Source organism: Lissotriton helveticus, chromosome 9 (genome assembly GCF_964261635.1).
Source record: "Lissotriton helveticus chromosome 9, aLisHel1.1, whole genome shotgun sequence".
NCBI classification, from domain to species: domain Eukaryota; kingdom Metazoa; phylum Chordata; class Amphibia; order Caudata; family Salamandridae; genus Lissotriton; species Lissotriton helveticus.
Window position 1 is genome coordinate 773,746,336 of NC_136070.1, and position 15,137 is coordinate 773,761,472.

Here is a 15,137-nt window from a genome sequence, read left to right on the forward strand (position 1 = left end):
TTTTCAGCTTTTCAGGATTGTTTGCCTTTGAAGTTTGTCCCGTCAGCTACCTGGCATGGGACAACGCACTGGGAAGCGTGCACACGTTTTGCTCACAGCCATATTCTCTCATTGAAAGCATTGCAGCCGCAGCCATTTGTCTTGCTTTGTGAGGCGCTATGTAATTTAAAAAGATGATACGCTTTACATTATGCATGTGCCGATGAAAAGAATATACAATTTGAGGAAGTGGTAAATGCACTCCGTGTTTAACAGCTTTTATGCCCCGAAGCACCGGCGCGTTCTGTTTGCATGTGTAGTCCAATTAGTGTTTTCGAATACCGAGGAAAGCAGGCGCGAGGACCAGTGTTTTTGTGGCCGCGTGGAACAAGCGCGCGAGCGCTTCTGATGAGCTGCAGGTCCAGCCAGCTGGACTCCTTGCACATAGCTCAGGTGGCACACCTGCACGCGCAGATTTGCTGTATTACACACTGCTTGGGGTGGGTCTGCTGTTTGTTTACACCTTTCCTCGCACCACAGGCGCCCGGGACTTTTTTGATCTCAGCTGTAACTAAGCAGTGTGCCAGGGGACCCCGTGGCATTATTGGCGGGACGTCTGCTTGGAAGGCTAACGGGATGCATTTGGTCACATTGTTCGCTCCAGGGAAGTGTCGCGTGCCGTGTATAACGGCGAGGGTCACCGAATGAAGCGCGTGCTGGGGTTGTTGGCGCGTGCCGGAATTGTTGTTAATGCAGCCGTTTACGGTTAATGCTAGCAGTGACCATACATTCCAATGCACAAGCCTACAACGTGATTAGCACTACGCGTCAGTTGTATGCATTAACCTTTCCTTGAACCAGCACCTACATGACACAAGGTAACGTGAGGCGACGTCATGGGACGTCAGGGTGACAGGGTGGCGCATTAAGGGTACAAACAAGGAAAAGGGGCCACCGTTTACAGGCTTGATAGAAAAAAAAACAGCCAATGACGGTTACATTCTCTGGAACATAGCAAGGGCGGCTGTAGTGGTCGCATGTGTTTCACAAGCACATTTCATTGCTATGCTTTCACGTGCATGTTGACTGAACCAGCATACACGCTATGGTTACTTTTGCATACAGATCCATGTTCGGGGTTCTTTCTCCATGGTTGCCAACTTGGGAACTGACGGATAGAGGACCGCCTGGACGTGGGCTCCTTTAATTGAATAAAGTAACTTCTCTTCCAGAAGCATGGGTATAACGTCATGAGAATATCTGTCTCTGCTTACCGGAAGCAGCACCCTCCTTCATAAACTCAAACACACCTCAGATGCGAGCACAATGACAGCTCACCGTTATGGAGAAGGGCAAGAAAACAGGTCTTGTTACTAAACGAATAATCAACACAACACGTATATAAGTGACATCACCAATCGTGTATTTAACTGTTTTGTGTTGCACTGGCTTGTAACATGAAGCAAGTTTGATGTGCTGGCTTGTGTCCTTGGTTCAGCTCGTCTGAACAAAGGGGCGGGCCGCCATTCACGTGAAAGCGCCTTTTACAACCAAAAGTTAAACAAGGGAAGCCGGATGGGGGCGGGAGAGCCTGGTGGGGGGGCGGGAATGCAAGCGAGGGGAGGAGAAGTGTGGCAGGCAGATGCGCGGAGGGAAGCCGGATGGGGGCGAGGGTTTCTGTGTTTTTGAATGAATGCTGTTTGCGGATTAGGGAGATGCGCGTGCTTGTGTGGTCACGTGACCCGCTTTTGTGGCCACGTGACCTCACATGCACTGTGAAGAAACCGCAGTGGTTTCACTAGTCGATCGAGCCCTTGAATTTTCGCCTATTACATTCGCAAGCGAATGATAATAGGCGAAACCTAAAAAGGCTATTCCCTGGAAATTTTTTCCCATTGGTTACAATGTGTAAAGGAGTATCACCCCCGCCCACAGTCTTGTGAATCCTACAAAGTGGCACTTCAACTGCAGCTCATCAGAACACATTAGGATTGCCAGAAGTAGAGAAGAAGATTGGTCCAGCTATCTGTTACCTGTGTGGTGACCTAAAGGCTGTGCCTGCGCCCACTTGTACCTAGGACTAAGAAGTGGACTCCAAGAGTCAGTTAGCTGACCTCCTAGGTGGCTATAGCGACACAAGCAACAAGAAGCTTTTTTCCTGGAGTGACCAGTTTGACCAGTAGCACGTAGACCTGGACTGGACCCTGCTGGTAGCCTCTGTTGGAGTTATTCCTGGTCCCTAAGAGCAGCCTCCAACATCCTGGCAGCCTCAGAAGAGAAAAATTGGGATTCAGAAAAGTTTTGGACTCATGAGATGCATCAGCAGGACCTTGCAGAAAATATGTTCAGTTTCAAGAGGACTTCGTCGGATACAGCTTTAGGCTTACCATGCTGAGGTATTTTGAGCTTGATAATAAACTCCAATACTGAAGGTAGAAATCATGGCTGGGCAAATGTGCAAAAAGTGTCCATCCAAAGGGAGGTCTTCAGCAGATGCACAATTTGAACTTTCCTGCTCAGAGCTTGTACGACCAAAACCAACTGTTTCAGAGGGATCTTGTCCATAGGCAATTAAACTTTGAGAGAACTTTGCTGGATATAGCCTGGAGCCATCCCTAAATGGAGGATTTCGACTTCCATCTCAGCGGCTAAAGGTTTGATTTAGAGTTTGGCAGACATAGGTACTCCGTCATAGAAGCTTGGGAGTACTTTGTCCCCCATACTCCTGGTCTTACCTCCTAATTTAGAGATGGGGGGACCTTAGGTATTCTGTTGAAAGAGCCCCCGTTGGCTCCATACTTCCTATGACTTAACTGAGAAGGGGCCATCTGAGGAAGGACATTACATCTTCCGCCCTATTTAGAGTGGAAGGTGTAATGTCTTCCTTTTAAGGTCCATCACTGCAAGGATTTCTGGCAGTGAGGAACATAGTAAAAAAAATATTAACTCCCCCACACACCTTGGAAGAAAATTCCCAGGTTTTGGGGTTCATTCGTATTTTTGTTCTTCAGAAACAAACGCCGGGTTTGATAGAAAATGTAAAAGGTTTGGTGACCAACCATTAAAACAAATGGCAGCTGTCCACCAAACTATTTGAACAATGAAAAGAACGACTTCCTTACAATGTACAGAGATGGCTGCTGGGGCAGCGGTCAGCAACAATTGGAGTGAGAGCTTTCCATCAGGGTTACAGAGGTAATCATAAACTCAGAATCAGGCCCTAAATCAGAAGGTAAAATCTTTGACTGGCACAACTTGCTTGGGGTATCCAAACTCTGCACTTTCGTGACCAGCCTTAAATTGCCCACAAGTCCTGGTCAACCACGAACAGTGACTTCTGCTTTGCACTTTACTTTTTCTTGTTGCTTTTTGCCCTAAATATTTATAACATCACGTCCTGATCCCCTTATTGGATTTTATCTGCGTTGGTGTCAATTTTCCATATTACATTTTTCTGTTTTTCAAAACTGGGTGTGGGATTTTTAAAGTATTGTGTTTTTACGTTTTAATTGCTTTGGTACTGCTAAATACTTTATTTGCTTTTCCAGTGCTAAGCCTGTCTGCTCCGTGCCATAGCTAACAGTTGTTGATCCCAGGTTTATTTATCAAACTTGTGTGTTGGACCTAACAAGATTTTTGACTTATTTCTTATGAAGGACTTACATCCTTCCCAACTAATAACCCATGTTATTATACATAAGATTAGCGAAACCATGGGTGGATGTTTTTCTTGTAGTCAGAGGTGAGATTACAATATAATATTGATAGACGAGGAGACTGAAGACAGGCTTTTTATGTTCACCATTTTACATGGGCATCCATTTTGTCTAGTTTGAGATCCTATACATTCAGGTGAATCTTGACAGCATTTGAGTTATTTTTCTTTTATTGCATGTTATACGTTTCAGAAATATTAGACCCAAGTCGCCAGCAATTAGGCCACACCCAGTAATTCAGCCCTGGAATCAGGAGATATCATTCACACTCAAGCCTCTTATAAGAAAGCTATTTGGTCTGTTCACTCTTTCTCACACAGCACACTTTCTTATAAGGCCATCAAGACTGCATACAAGAAACAGACTGGGATATTGCAGGATTTCCAAAGTTTAATGGATACATCGTTGACATAATTACAGGGGACAGGAGTCTGTATTTGTTCAAAATCTCCTAGTGGAGAAATTATAAAAACCCTGTCATGTTACCTCACCACCAGAAAGCAGCAATTTTCACCATCAAATCCTAATATCTTGAACTGTTAAATTCAGAAGGGACCAGAGGTGCAAAACGTCTGTAGGAGGCCTCCAGTTCAAGAGAGAGGTACATCTTTCATGGTCTCAACAAGCACAGAGGTAGTCAGGCTCTCTCTCTCTCTAAACAAGTTGTGAATAACAGGTGTGCTGACTGCCATAGGAGTAAGATGACAGACAAGGGTTACCCTTCTCCTTACTCTGCTTGCATCTTATATAATCCCAAGCCTCCCTAACTGGACCTTCTCCCTTTAGCTTTATATGGTGGAGTCATTTAAAGGGAAGGAGCCTGTTTACCCACTTTTCGTCAAAGAGCATTCTGGTCTCCAGTAAGATTTTAGGAGGGTCTTCCGCAACAAATCATAGTTAAGTATTTCATTAGAAAGCTTCTTCTCCGAAGTCCATCTGGAGAATCTGTCTCAGCTTCCCTCTGTATGGTACCTCTTCCAATTTTTTCGCCTTTGTCTCTCCTTTATAAAAGTCCTTGTCTCTCTGAGGAGTCATTCTTATTATGCCCTTTATTTGAAGGTGACATAATGATATCTAATCACTGGACGGGCCATCATTTCTTCATTTTTAAGTAGAGTCCTGGTCTTTCCACCAGTTTGGACAAGTTCTTGTTTCTATCTTGTTGAGTACTCCGTATTTTAGTAGAAGTCCTCTGCCTCTTTCCTTAAAGGAGTCTGTGCTTTTTTCCCCCTCCTAAGAGTCTCTTCTCCAACTCAGTAAGATTCATAATCTCTCCTGCACTTCAAATGAATGATCTTCTCTCTCCTTCTAGAGGTGTACTCTCAGACGTCTGAGGAGCCCTGACATTTAGGAGATTATTTCTCAGTCTCTGGATAAACAACTGTTTCAATATATGGAGAACTCAACAAGACTTTCTCTGAAAGGATTCACATCTCCACTTTTTTATTGTGCACTCCCAGGTCTTTCATGGCCTCTTGTTTCCCTCCTGAAGTCCTCACCTCTCCCTTTCTATGGAAGACTCACTGACTCGTCTGCCATTGAGAGTATTCCTCGTCACTTCCGTAGTGAAATTTTTCCTCTCTCTACCACTTTATGAGCTCTTGGTCTACAGCAGTACTCTGCTCTCTCCCTTTTGGTGTGCAAGGTCCCATTTCTAGTCAGTTATACTCATGTGAGTATTATAATCTAATACTAGGCGTGCTTTGCAAGATCTTGGCTCTCTACTGAAGGGCAGAGGTGTAGCAGTAGTCCTGTATGGGTGTGAACAAGGAAGTGTAGATAGAACAAGTGTAGCGTCATCGGTTTTGGCTACAGGAACACCAGGAAAGAAACTGGATGGCTACTGAAGGAAGCCTGCAGGCGTATAGGACTGAAAGTAACATAAACCTATGTGCAAAAAGAAAGCTAATTGGAAACACACCTACTGTGCCAAAAGGTCCCAAATGAGGATCACCAGAAGACTGATCAAGAGGTTCACATTTAAGGGGCAGACTTAATTCCCTTGAACTTTTTTTTTTAACGATGCTGCAGAAAGGCGGTGGCATGTACAGAGGGGCAGGCACCTTAATCATAAATAGCTCAGTATTACTTGGAAAAAATCTACTTTGCACACTCACACCAGCAATTCACGAGGTCACCATCCTCTTTATGGTGCTGCTTGCATATCATTCTGGGAGACGTCTCTAAAACCTAATGTCATATTGAGTGGCTCAGAGATGCAGCATTTATAGAGCAAGTATAAGACAGCAGGAGTTTCAATGTATTCCATGACATCTGAAAGAAACGTCAAGCATTGTGCATATGCAAATGTTTTTTCTTGAACGTTTCCCTTAACACGTGTATTTCAAGTGTCTATATTAATGTCCACGCATGAGAAACTGTAACAAGTTGGGAATGCCAGAGTTGCCTCACATATTTTTGTAAACGATTTATCCTAATGATGCTGGTAGTTTAGGGATCTCAGGCAGATGGATATAAAAGTACTTTCTATAATCACAGGACGTGGTTAAGTTTAAAAGTTGGAATTATTACATCAGGCTCTTAATTCCAAACCTGACGACCACCCCTAGACCGCATCTGCATGTCTCATGCCAGGGATCACAAGGACAGAAATTGGAAAACTGGTATGGGATTTTAGCAGGTACTGGTGATCCGGTAAGGGATTTGAGAAATAACAAAGGTTCTTTAAAGGCATTTGAAAGACCCTTCTAAGTTGAGTATTCAAATAAGGTGGATTCTCACACTGGGCAATAAGGCTTTTCGGTCACAGACTTCACAGGCATAATTAGGCACAGAAAAGTCTGATGAAATATCAAGTGAGTAAACCACTCTTCCTAAAACAGGCAGATCTTCTCTTTCTTTTCGGTGAGGTGGCTTACCATACTTTTCCCATCTGGTTAGCATTGCAGGATTGCTGATTTCACAAGGACAAGCTGAGAGTTGTAAAAGAGCTGGTCGCTTGCATGACTATGCAGTGTAGGTGCAGCCTCAGAGAACTTGGATGCCCTGACAGATTAATAACAATAAATTACTATTCCAGAATAAATAATTTAGGTGTGTTTATCATTCAAAAATCATACATCTTCACGGGGTAATACGAATACCAAAGGGCTCTGCACTTCCTGGGCAGGATACACTCTTCGCCATTCAGTGCTTTGCCAAAGTGTCTCTTCTCACTCTGTAGCATGACATGGGAGTTCAGGAATCACATTGTGGCAACACAGATCCATCCAGTGAAGCCACCTCAGCCACAAAGAAGGCTCTGTGACGGTTGTATACCCTCAATGGGGATCAGTCTGTACGAGAGGAACACAGTGATCTGGAGCTCTTTTGATTTGCACATGTGCAACTAGATTCTTAAGACACTCCAACCATCACATAAATGCCCATAAAAGCAACGTCTACACAGTGAATAGGAACCACCTTTTTAGGCACCTTTAACCTCAGTTCCCTGTGGAATTTTCCTCTATGTGCTTGTAAGGAACAATGAAATATTTCTGCCTCTCCATGGCATACTGCATATTAAGCATCAGCCTTACTGACCCTACCATTGAGCTCCACAGGTGGTCAGAAGGTAGTGGTAATGCACAATGCAAGGTACTGTAAACTAAACTGCCTTCTGTTTCCTCAGGTGACTTCAGCACTTTTTACTTATTGTTTTCCCTAAAATTCACTCTCGTGTATTTGCGTAAACAAGAGGTTTTAAATCTACAAGACCATTTGACCAGAAAAGTAGCATACTTTAGAATAATCAAGGCCATAAATGAACAGTGAAGATACCTGTTGAAGGACAACTTCAGACTGACTGCGTTATCTCCCAACTTGCAACAGTTTGCTCTTAATTCCTTGGTCTATGCACCCAAACAATAAATACATGGCCAACATCTCATTGCGACCCCCTCATATTTTATTCTGCTTCCTTAACTACTAATGGAGACCCTCCCCCCACGGTGGACAGGATCTGTGCTTCACGCGGCTGCTGAAGCTGCAACATCAACAGATGACAGCTTTAACTTTACTGACCGTAACATGAAAAATGGGGTGCAACAAACAATTTACTGGATCAAAAGGGGACTTATTATCACTTAAACTAATCACTTTAATAAAGTTTTCTAAAATGTCTTTTTTTTTTTTTTACCTAAGCCGCTAAGTCAGGACTGGAAAAGCGACACCGTCTCTTAATCCCCCCCTCCCCACCCCCCCACCGGCCCTCCCAAAAAATACAAACTTAAAGAAAATAAAAACAGCAGCATTTTGGTTGTGAGAATTAAAAATGGACACAACACACAAAATAAGTGTAATAGAGTAAGGTTAGGTCCCTGCGGAATCCCAGTGCATCGGCTCCCAAGATGCACTGCTTCTATCTTAAAGCTGCAGTTCATTGGAAATTTTGGTCACCATGTTCCTGAAAGCCAGTGCAGTCCCTGACACCCGCCTGAACAGCACCCCATTGACACCCAACCGCTGCAGGCGGCACACCTCCACCTCAAACTGCGAGAAATGTTCGCTGTTGCCATCGCCCTTGCTTGTCGTGCAGGAGAGCAGGAAGGGCTCTGTCTGGCGGCAACGGCAGTGGGTGGAGTCTGTGGCAAGGCGGATGGCCGCCATCATGTCCTCGGGGTCTTGGGTGCTGGTCACTTTCACATTCCAGGTAAATCGGAGCATCCGGGGTTCTGTTTCCTTTTGATTCCAAGATAAATTGCAACTGTAGACAAGAAATGGGAAGAAAAGAAGAGCGTGTTTGAGAGGTTGTTGGTTACCCTGGTGTAAATACACAATTTTGCATTCTAGGCCATGAAAACTCACACACTTTAAGAATGAAAATCATTTAATGAAACTAACAGCTTATTCTTTATACAGTACGTTTTTCTGATGTCTCTTAGCTCAAAGTCACTATAAAGCAGCATTGTTTGAACCCAACTCTCTCTTATGAGGCTTAAAGATAGATTTAGTTCTGCCGAATTTCTAAATTGTGATCTGCAAACTTACACACAGATTTCCACACCTAATGAACAAGTGCAGATTCCACACCTTTTAAATATTCACTAGTCATCAGTCTGGATTCAGAAACCTTTTCAGCAGTATTGTCTGCATGACGGTAGATGGCGCCAGCGGCTCCACCCTGGCACTGTTCTGCTTCGTAAATGACGTTCAGAGCCCATATTGGTGCAACTACACACTGACATCAGTTGCGTTTGAGGCTGTCCACGCCCCCAGATGCAGAGTCCCAACAGTAACTGGCTTTGAACAGTGTGCAGGGACAAGGGGGAGGGTTGGCGAAGAATCTGCAGTTAGGTAGAATCTTTACCAGAAACAGTGTTACCAAAGGTAAGTCACTTCTTCTGATAAGGACTTCTAACATCAGATTCCTCACATTTTGAATAGATACCAGAGCAGTTCCGATTAGGGGGGAGAGCTGTAAATTGGCTGTAGGAAAGAGCTGTCAAAATGCCATTCTCAGGGAGCCTGACTCTCCTGACAGTAGTGCTTTGTGAATGTATGGAGCGACGGCCACGTAGCCGTCGGGCAGATGCCCAGAACAGGAACTCCACGTGCCAACACAGTAGTAGCAGGTTTGGCCCTCGTGGAATGAGCTAGTAGATCTCCTGGAGGCTGCTTTTTAGCCAGTGCATTGCAGAGCTTGATGCAGAGTATGATCCAATGGGAGATGGTTTTGCTCTGCATGTTCTTGCCTTTTTTCACTCCAGTGAACCACACAAAGAGCTGTTCATCTAGCCGGTGTTCTTCGGTAGGACCAATGTAAAAACTGGGTGCTCATGTGGGTCCAATCAATGGTGTCTCTTCTATTTCTTACAGGGGTGAAAAAACTTAGAAAGCCGGCAGGGTGATGGTTTGGTCGACGTGGAAAGGTGCCACAACTTTAGGCAAGAAGAATGTTAAGCATGTTCTCGTCCACAGAACCAGTTTGTGTGGGAAGAAGTTAGTAAATGGCAGACTAACACAAAGAGCATGCAGCTCGCTCATTTGCCGATGTTCTTACAAAAAGGAACAGTGTCTTGAGGTTAAGAAACTGCAAAGAACAGCTCAAATGGAGTAAATATCAAATATCTGAGGATGAAATTAAGATCCCACAGTAGCATGCTGAAAGGAGAGGGAGGAAACAAGTGTATAAAAAAACGCATCACAAACGCTGAATTAAACAATGTGGGCTGGTGCAGCAACCATAACAAGCATTTGCAATGCAATAGGTCTCGCATTAGGAAAGTTTGAGCTAGTGGTATTGTTGAATGACAAATTTTGTATTTATGTGTTGTTTTTGAAAATAGCTAAATTAATAGCTGTCATTTACAATGCCAATAGTTTTAGCTTTCGCAAATGTGACACCTATAGCATGTGTAATGCAATATGTGTTGTATTTACGTGACTTAGATGTATTGATATTACAAATAACAATGGCTTTTATTTTTTTTAATAATTAATACTTAAATAAAAGTTATTGCAATTTATAATGGCAATAGCTTAAACTTTTGTAAATAACTTTTGTGAAGATTATATTCAGTGTATTTTATTGTGACGAAAATCCAAGAACAGAAGTGAAATATTAACATCTTTTTGTGACATTTGTAATAAAGCTTGAAACATTGAAAGAACATATTTGAACCAGTTGTTGTTGAATGGTTGCACAGATTGATACTGTGGTGGCGCTGAGTGATGTTGCGGTGCCCCTGAGTGATGCTGTGGTGGTGCTGAGTGATGATATGGTGATGCGATAGATACAGTGAGTGCGATAGATAGAGGGAGGGCAATAGATAAAAGGAGGTAGGGCAATAGATAGAGGGAGGGAGGGCGATAGAGGGAGGGCGATAGATCGATAGAGTGAGGGAGGGCAATAGATAGATGGAGAGATAGATAGATAGATAGAGTGAGGGTGTTAGATAGATAGACAGATAGATTGTGAGGGCGATAGATATTTTATTTATTTATAAAGTTTTATATAGCGCAAACTGGGCGATGGATAGTGTGAGGGCGATAGATAGATAGCTAGATAGAGTGAGGGCGATAGAGTGAGGGCGATAGATAGAGTGAGGGTGATAGATAGAGGGCGATAGACGGAGAGAGTGAGGGCGATAGATAGATAGATAGATAGAGTGAGGGCGATAGATAGATAGAGTGAGGGTGATAGATAGTGAGGGCGAGAGAGTGCGATAGACAGATAGAGAGCGCGATAGACAGATAGAGTGAGGGCGATAGAGGGAGGGAGGGCAATAGATAAAAGGAGGTAGGGCAATAGATAGATAGAGTGAGGGCAATAGATAGATAGAGTGAGGGTGATAGATAGAGTGAGTGAGGGTGATAGATAGAGTGAGGGCGGTAGATAGAAAGATAGATAGAGTGAGGGCGATAAGAGTGAGGGCGATAAGAGTGAGGGCAATAGAGTGAGGGCAATAGAGTGAGGGCGATAGATAGATATTTTATTTATTATAAAGTTTTATATAGCGCGAACTGGGCGATGGATAGAGTGAGAGCGATGGATAGAGTGAGGGCGATAGATAGAGTGAGGGTGATAGAGTGAGGGCGATAGAGTGAGGGCGATAGCGTGAGATAGATAGAGTGAGATAGATAGATAGATAGAGTGAGGGCGATAGATAGAGTGAGGGCGATAGATAGAGTGAGGGTGATAGAGTGAGGGCGATAGAGTGAGGGCGATAGCGTGAGATAGATAGAGTGAGATAGATAGATAGATAGATAGTGAGGGCGATAGATAGAGTGAGGGCGAAAGATAGAGTGTGGGCGATAGATAGATAGAGTGAGGGCGATAGATAGATAGAGTGAGGGCGATAGATAGATAGAGTGAGGGCGATAGATAGATAGATAGTGAGGGCGATAGATAGAGTGAGGGCGAAAGATAGAGTGTGGGCGATAGATAGATAGAGTGAGGGCGATAGATAGATAGAGTGAGGGCGATAGATAGATAGAGTGAGGGCGATAGATAGAGTGAGGACAATAGATAGAGTGAGGGCGATAAATAGAGTGAGGGCGATAAATAGAGTGAGGGCGATAAATAGAGTTAGGGCAATAGACAGATAGAGTGAGGGCGATAGATAGATAGAGTGAGGGCGATAGAGTGAGGGCTATAGATAGAGTGAGGGTGATAGAGTGAGGGAAATAGAAAGATAGATAGATAGAGTGAGGGCGATAGAGAGAGGGAGATAGATAGAGTGAGGGCAATAGGTAGATAGAGGTGTAGAGAGAGGTAGAGAGAGGGGTGTAGAGAGAGGGGTGTAGAGAGAGAGGGGTGTAGAGAGAGAGGGGTGTAGAGAGAGAGAGGGGTGTAGAGAGAGAGGGGTGTAGAGAGAGAGAGGGGTGTAGAGAGAGTGGGGTGCAGAGAGAGTGGGGTGCAGAGAGAGTGGGGTGCAGAGAGAGTGGGGCGCAGAGAGAGTGGGGCGCAGAGAGAGTGGGGTGCAGAGAGGGGGGTGCAGAGAGGGGGGTGCAGAGAGGGGGGTGCAGAGAGGGGGGTGCAGAGAGGGGGGTGCAGAGAGGGGGGTGCAGAGAGAGGGGTGCAGAGAGAGGGGTGCAGAGAGAGGGTGTAGAGAGAGGGGTGTAGAGATAGAGGGGTGTAGAGAGAGAGGGGTGTAGAGACAGAGGGGTGTAGAGAGAGAGGGGTGTAGAGAGAGGGGTGTAGAGAAAGGGGTGTAGAGAGAGAGGGGTGTAGAGAGAGAGGGGTGTAGAGAGAGGGGGCAGAGAGAGGGGGGTAGAGAGAGGGGGTAGAGAGAGGGGGTGTAGAGAGAGAGGGGATGTAGAGAGAGAGGGGGTGTAGAGAGGGGTGTAGAGAGAGAGGGGTGTAGAGAGAGAGGGGTGTAGAGAGAGAGGGGTGTAGAGAGAGAGGGGTGTAGAGAGAGAGAGAGGGGTGTAGAGAGATAGGGGTGTATAGAGAGAGGGGTGTAGAGAGAGAGAGGGTGTAGAGAGAGGGTGTAGAGAGAGGGGTGTAGAGAGATGGGCACCTGGGGGTCAATTTGACACTAAGAAGGGTGCTAACAGTGGGTCAGGGGGTGGGGGGCATTCAAAGGTTATGGAGCAGACACAAGGGAACAAATCTCATACAGTGGGTCCTGTGGGTCAATGTGACACTAAGAAGGGTGCTAACGGTGGGCCCTGGAGGTCAATGACACACTAAGAAGGTTGCTAACAGTGGGTCATGGGGGGCGGTGTATTCAAAGGATAGAAGCAGACATCCTTATAAAAGCGATAAAGATAGCACGTATCACTGGCGTCAATTTATATTTAAATGAAGATAAGGAAAATTGACAAGTGTGTAATATGTCTCGTGTTCAGTTTGCACACCTAATCATTAACAATAATAATACGTGTAGTGCTTGCTCTCATAACACTACTAGTAGTAGCGGTCACTGTTGCCCAAAATAATGGTACTTCTTTTATAGGCTTGAGGGAGATGAAAGGCAGAGCAAGAGTAGGGAGGATACATATGAACCCAAGACGTGCAGGTTGCACCCTGATTTCAGTAGTGAGCTCTTAACTCGCTGAGCTAGATTCTGAGCCATTGGGCTTCCCTGCTTCATCATTTGAAGTGAGTTGTCCTGGATGCTTTCCATGTTATGTGCGTATGAGTAGATTTGCACCGCCTGTAACTACTGCATGAATAGGGATGCTGCTCGTCCTTTTCAAGTTGCTTGCGCTTGTTTTAAACACTTTACGTTTTTATGAGCTGATTTACACGGTCCGTACCTTTCGTCCGCCCTATAAATGAAAAAAAAGCAGTATGACACGTGTCCTAGCGCATATACAGAGAAACATGCAGAAATAATGAGTGCGTGCAATAATAGCACATTAAAGGTAAATGGTTGGCTTTGCCAACAAAGAGAAGCGCTGTCACGTTGTTCCCATCCCAACTCCCAGTGACTGGCGAGGTGAAAGGCAGGAGGAGGGCATTGACTAATGGCAGCAACGGGTGAGGAAACAGTGGAAATGACAAGGGGATGAAGGGAGGAATGCCAGACGGGTGTGAGGGGACATGGAGAGATATGCCAGACGGGTGTGAGGGAAGCGGCCAACAGCGATGAGAAAGAGATGTGCAGGAATAAGCGCTCCGACACCTTCGGGTAATGTCTCCGCTATATAAAAACGCATAAAATAAATAAATAAAAGGAAGGTAGTGATTCCGAATGGTGAGTGTAAGAGGGGGCCTTGTGGCAGATGCTGAGAGCCTTAAAAAGCTAAATTGATATGGGTAAGCAAAGATTTGAGTGGAAACGTATTCAAGAGTACGTGCGGGAGGGAATGGGATAACAAGCTCTCGGCATTGCTGTGGCGGGGGACGGGGGACGGGAGCTGCAGCCTTAGAAGTCTGATGCCTAGGCACAGACAAATGGTGGTGCGCAATGTGCACGCGGGGGCGGGGTAGCGGCAGCCTTTGAAGTCTGATGCCTTGAGGGACAGACAAATGGTGGTGTGTGAAGTGGCTGGTGTGCACGCACCTGTCTCACATGAACTGTATGGGATCCGCAGCCGTTTTGGTAGACTTTTCTTTTCCACTTACTATAATTCTCACCAGCAATGCGCAAGCGCATTGGCAGGCAAGACCTAAAAAGGGCGTTGGACCGAAAGATAGCTTTAGCTGTGCCCAAAGCAAAGCCTTGCTGGGCGAAAGACGAAACAAACAGAATGTCGGATAATGTGGCCTGTAGGGGAATGCCCGGCTGCCAAGATGACATCAACCACCCATGGAAAGGTCGAAAGTATTAAGCTGTTGCTGCTCCATCTTGTTGCATGAAGTTTAAGATTGCAAAGGACTGGGTGCTGAGACAGAGAACAGATGCCTGAGCCCAGGAGATCAGGATATCAACATCTCTGTAACGTCAGGCTCCACTGGGATGACTTGGGCACAGTTGGTCCTGATTATCTTCAGAACTCGGGGGAGAAGACGTATTGGTAGGAAGGCATACACGAGTTCTGAGCTCCACTCTAGACTGAAAGCATCTCTTAGCAGGATACGCTGTGGAAACGCCAAAGTGCAGAATTGAAGACGTTGCACGTTCTGAGCGATGGTGAAAAGATCGATCAAAGGTTCTCCCTGTCTGCGGAAGAGTCCTTGCTCCACCTCCGGGTGCAACTGCCACTCGTGATCCGCCTGGCATCGACTGCTGAGCTTGTCTGCCATGGTATTTAAAGACCTTGAAACCAAAGAGAGGGGCTCATAAAGTCCAATAGGGACAGAGCACCAGAAATAGTTGTATAAAAAAAAAGTCTTCCCTATGGACTCTTCTATTCACTTTTAACAGTCAAACACACCACACTTACAGGTTTGGAACCACCAAAGGGACAATATACTACTAGTTTGTTACAAATGTATTCAATATCAGACACAAAATTAAAAACACAGGAGATCTTACATATCTCAAATTAGATCAAGTCAATTGATATCACAATATATAAAATTTCATTACAACCAATACACATTAAAAA

General features: G+C 45.0%; 1 protein-coding gene across 2 annotated transcripts in view; it reads right to left on the bottom strand.

Moving 5' to 3' along the window:
- Window positions 1-4,067: 4,067 nt before the first annotated feature.
- The window catches only part of MARK4 (microtubule affinity regulating kinase 4), an 811,738-nt gene continuing 800,668 nt past the window's right edge, over window positions 4,068-15,137 (bottom strand). The window contains exon 17 of one of the 2 annotated variants that reach the window (XM_078660898.1): window positions 4,068-8,400. In XM_078660898.1, coding sequence (XP_078517024.1) covers window positions 8,061-8,400 — 340 coding nt within the window. In that variant the 3' untranslated portion in view covers window positions 4,068-8,060. The remainder of the gene's footprint in view (window positions 8,401-15,137) is intronic. The other variant, XM_078660899.1, reaches the window with a different exon arrangement.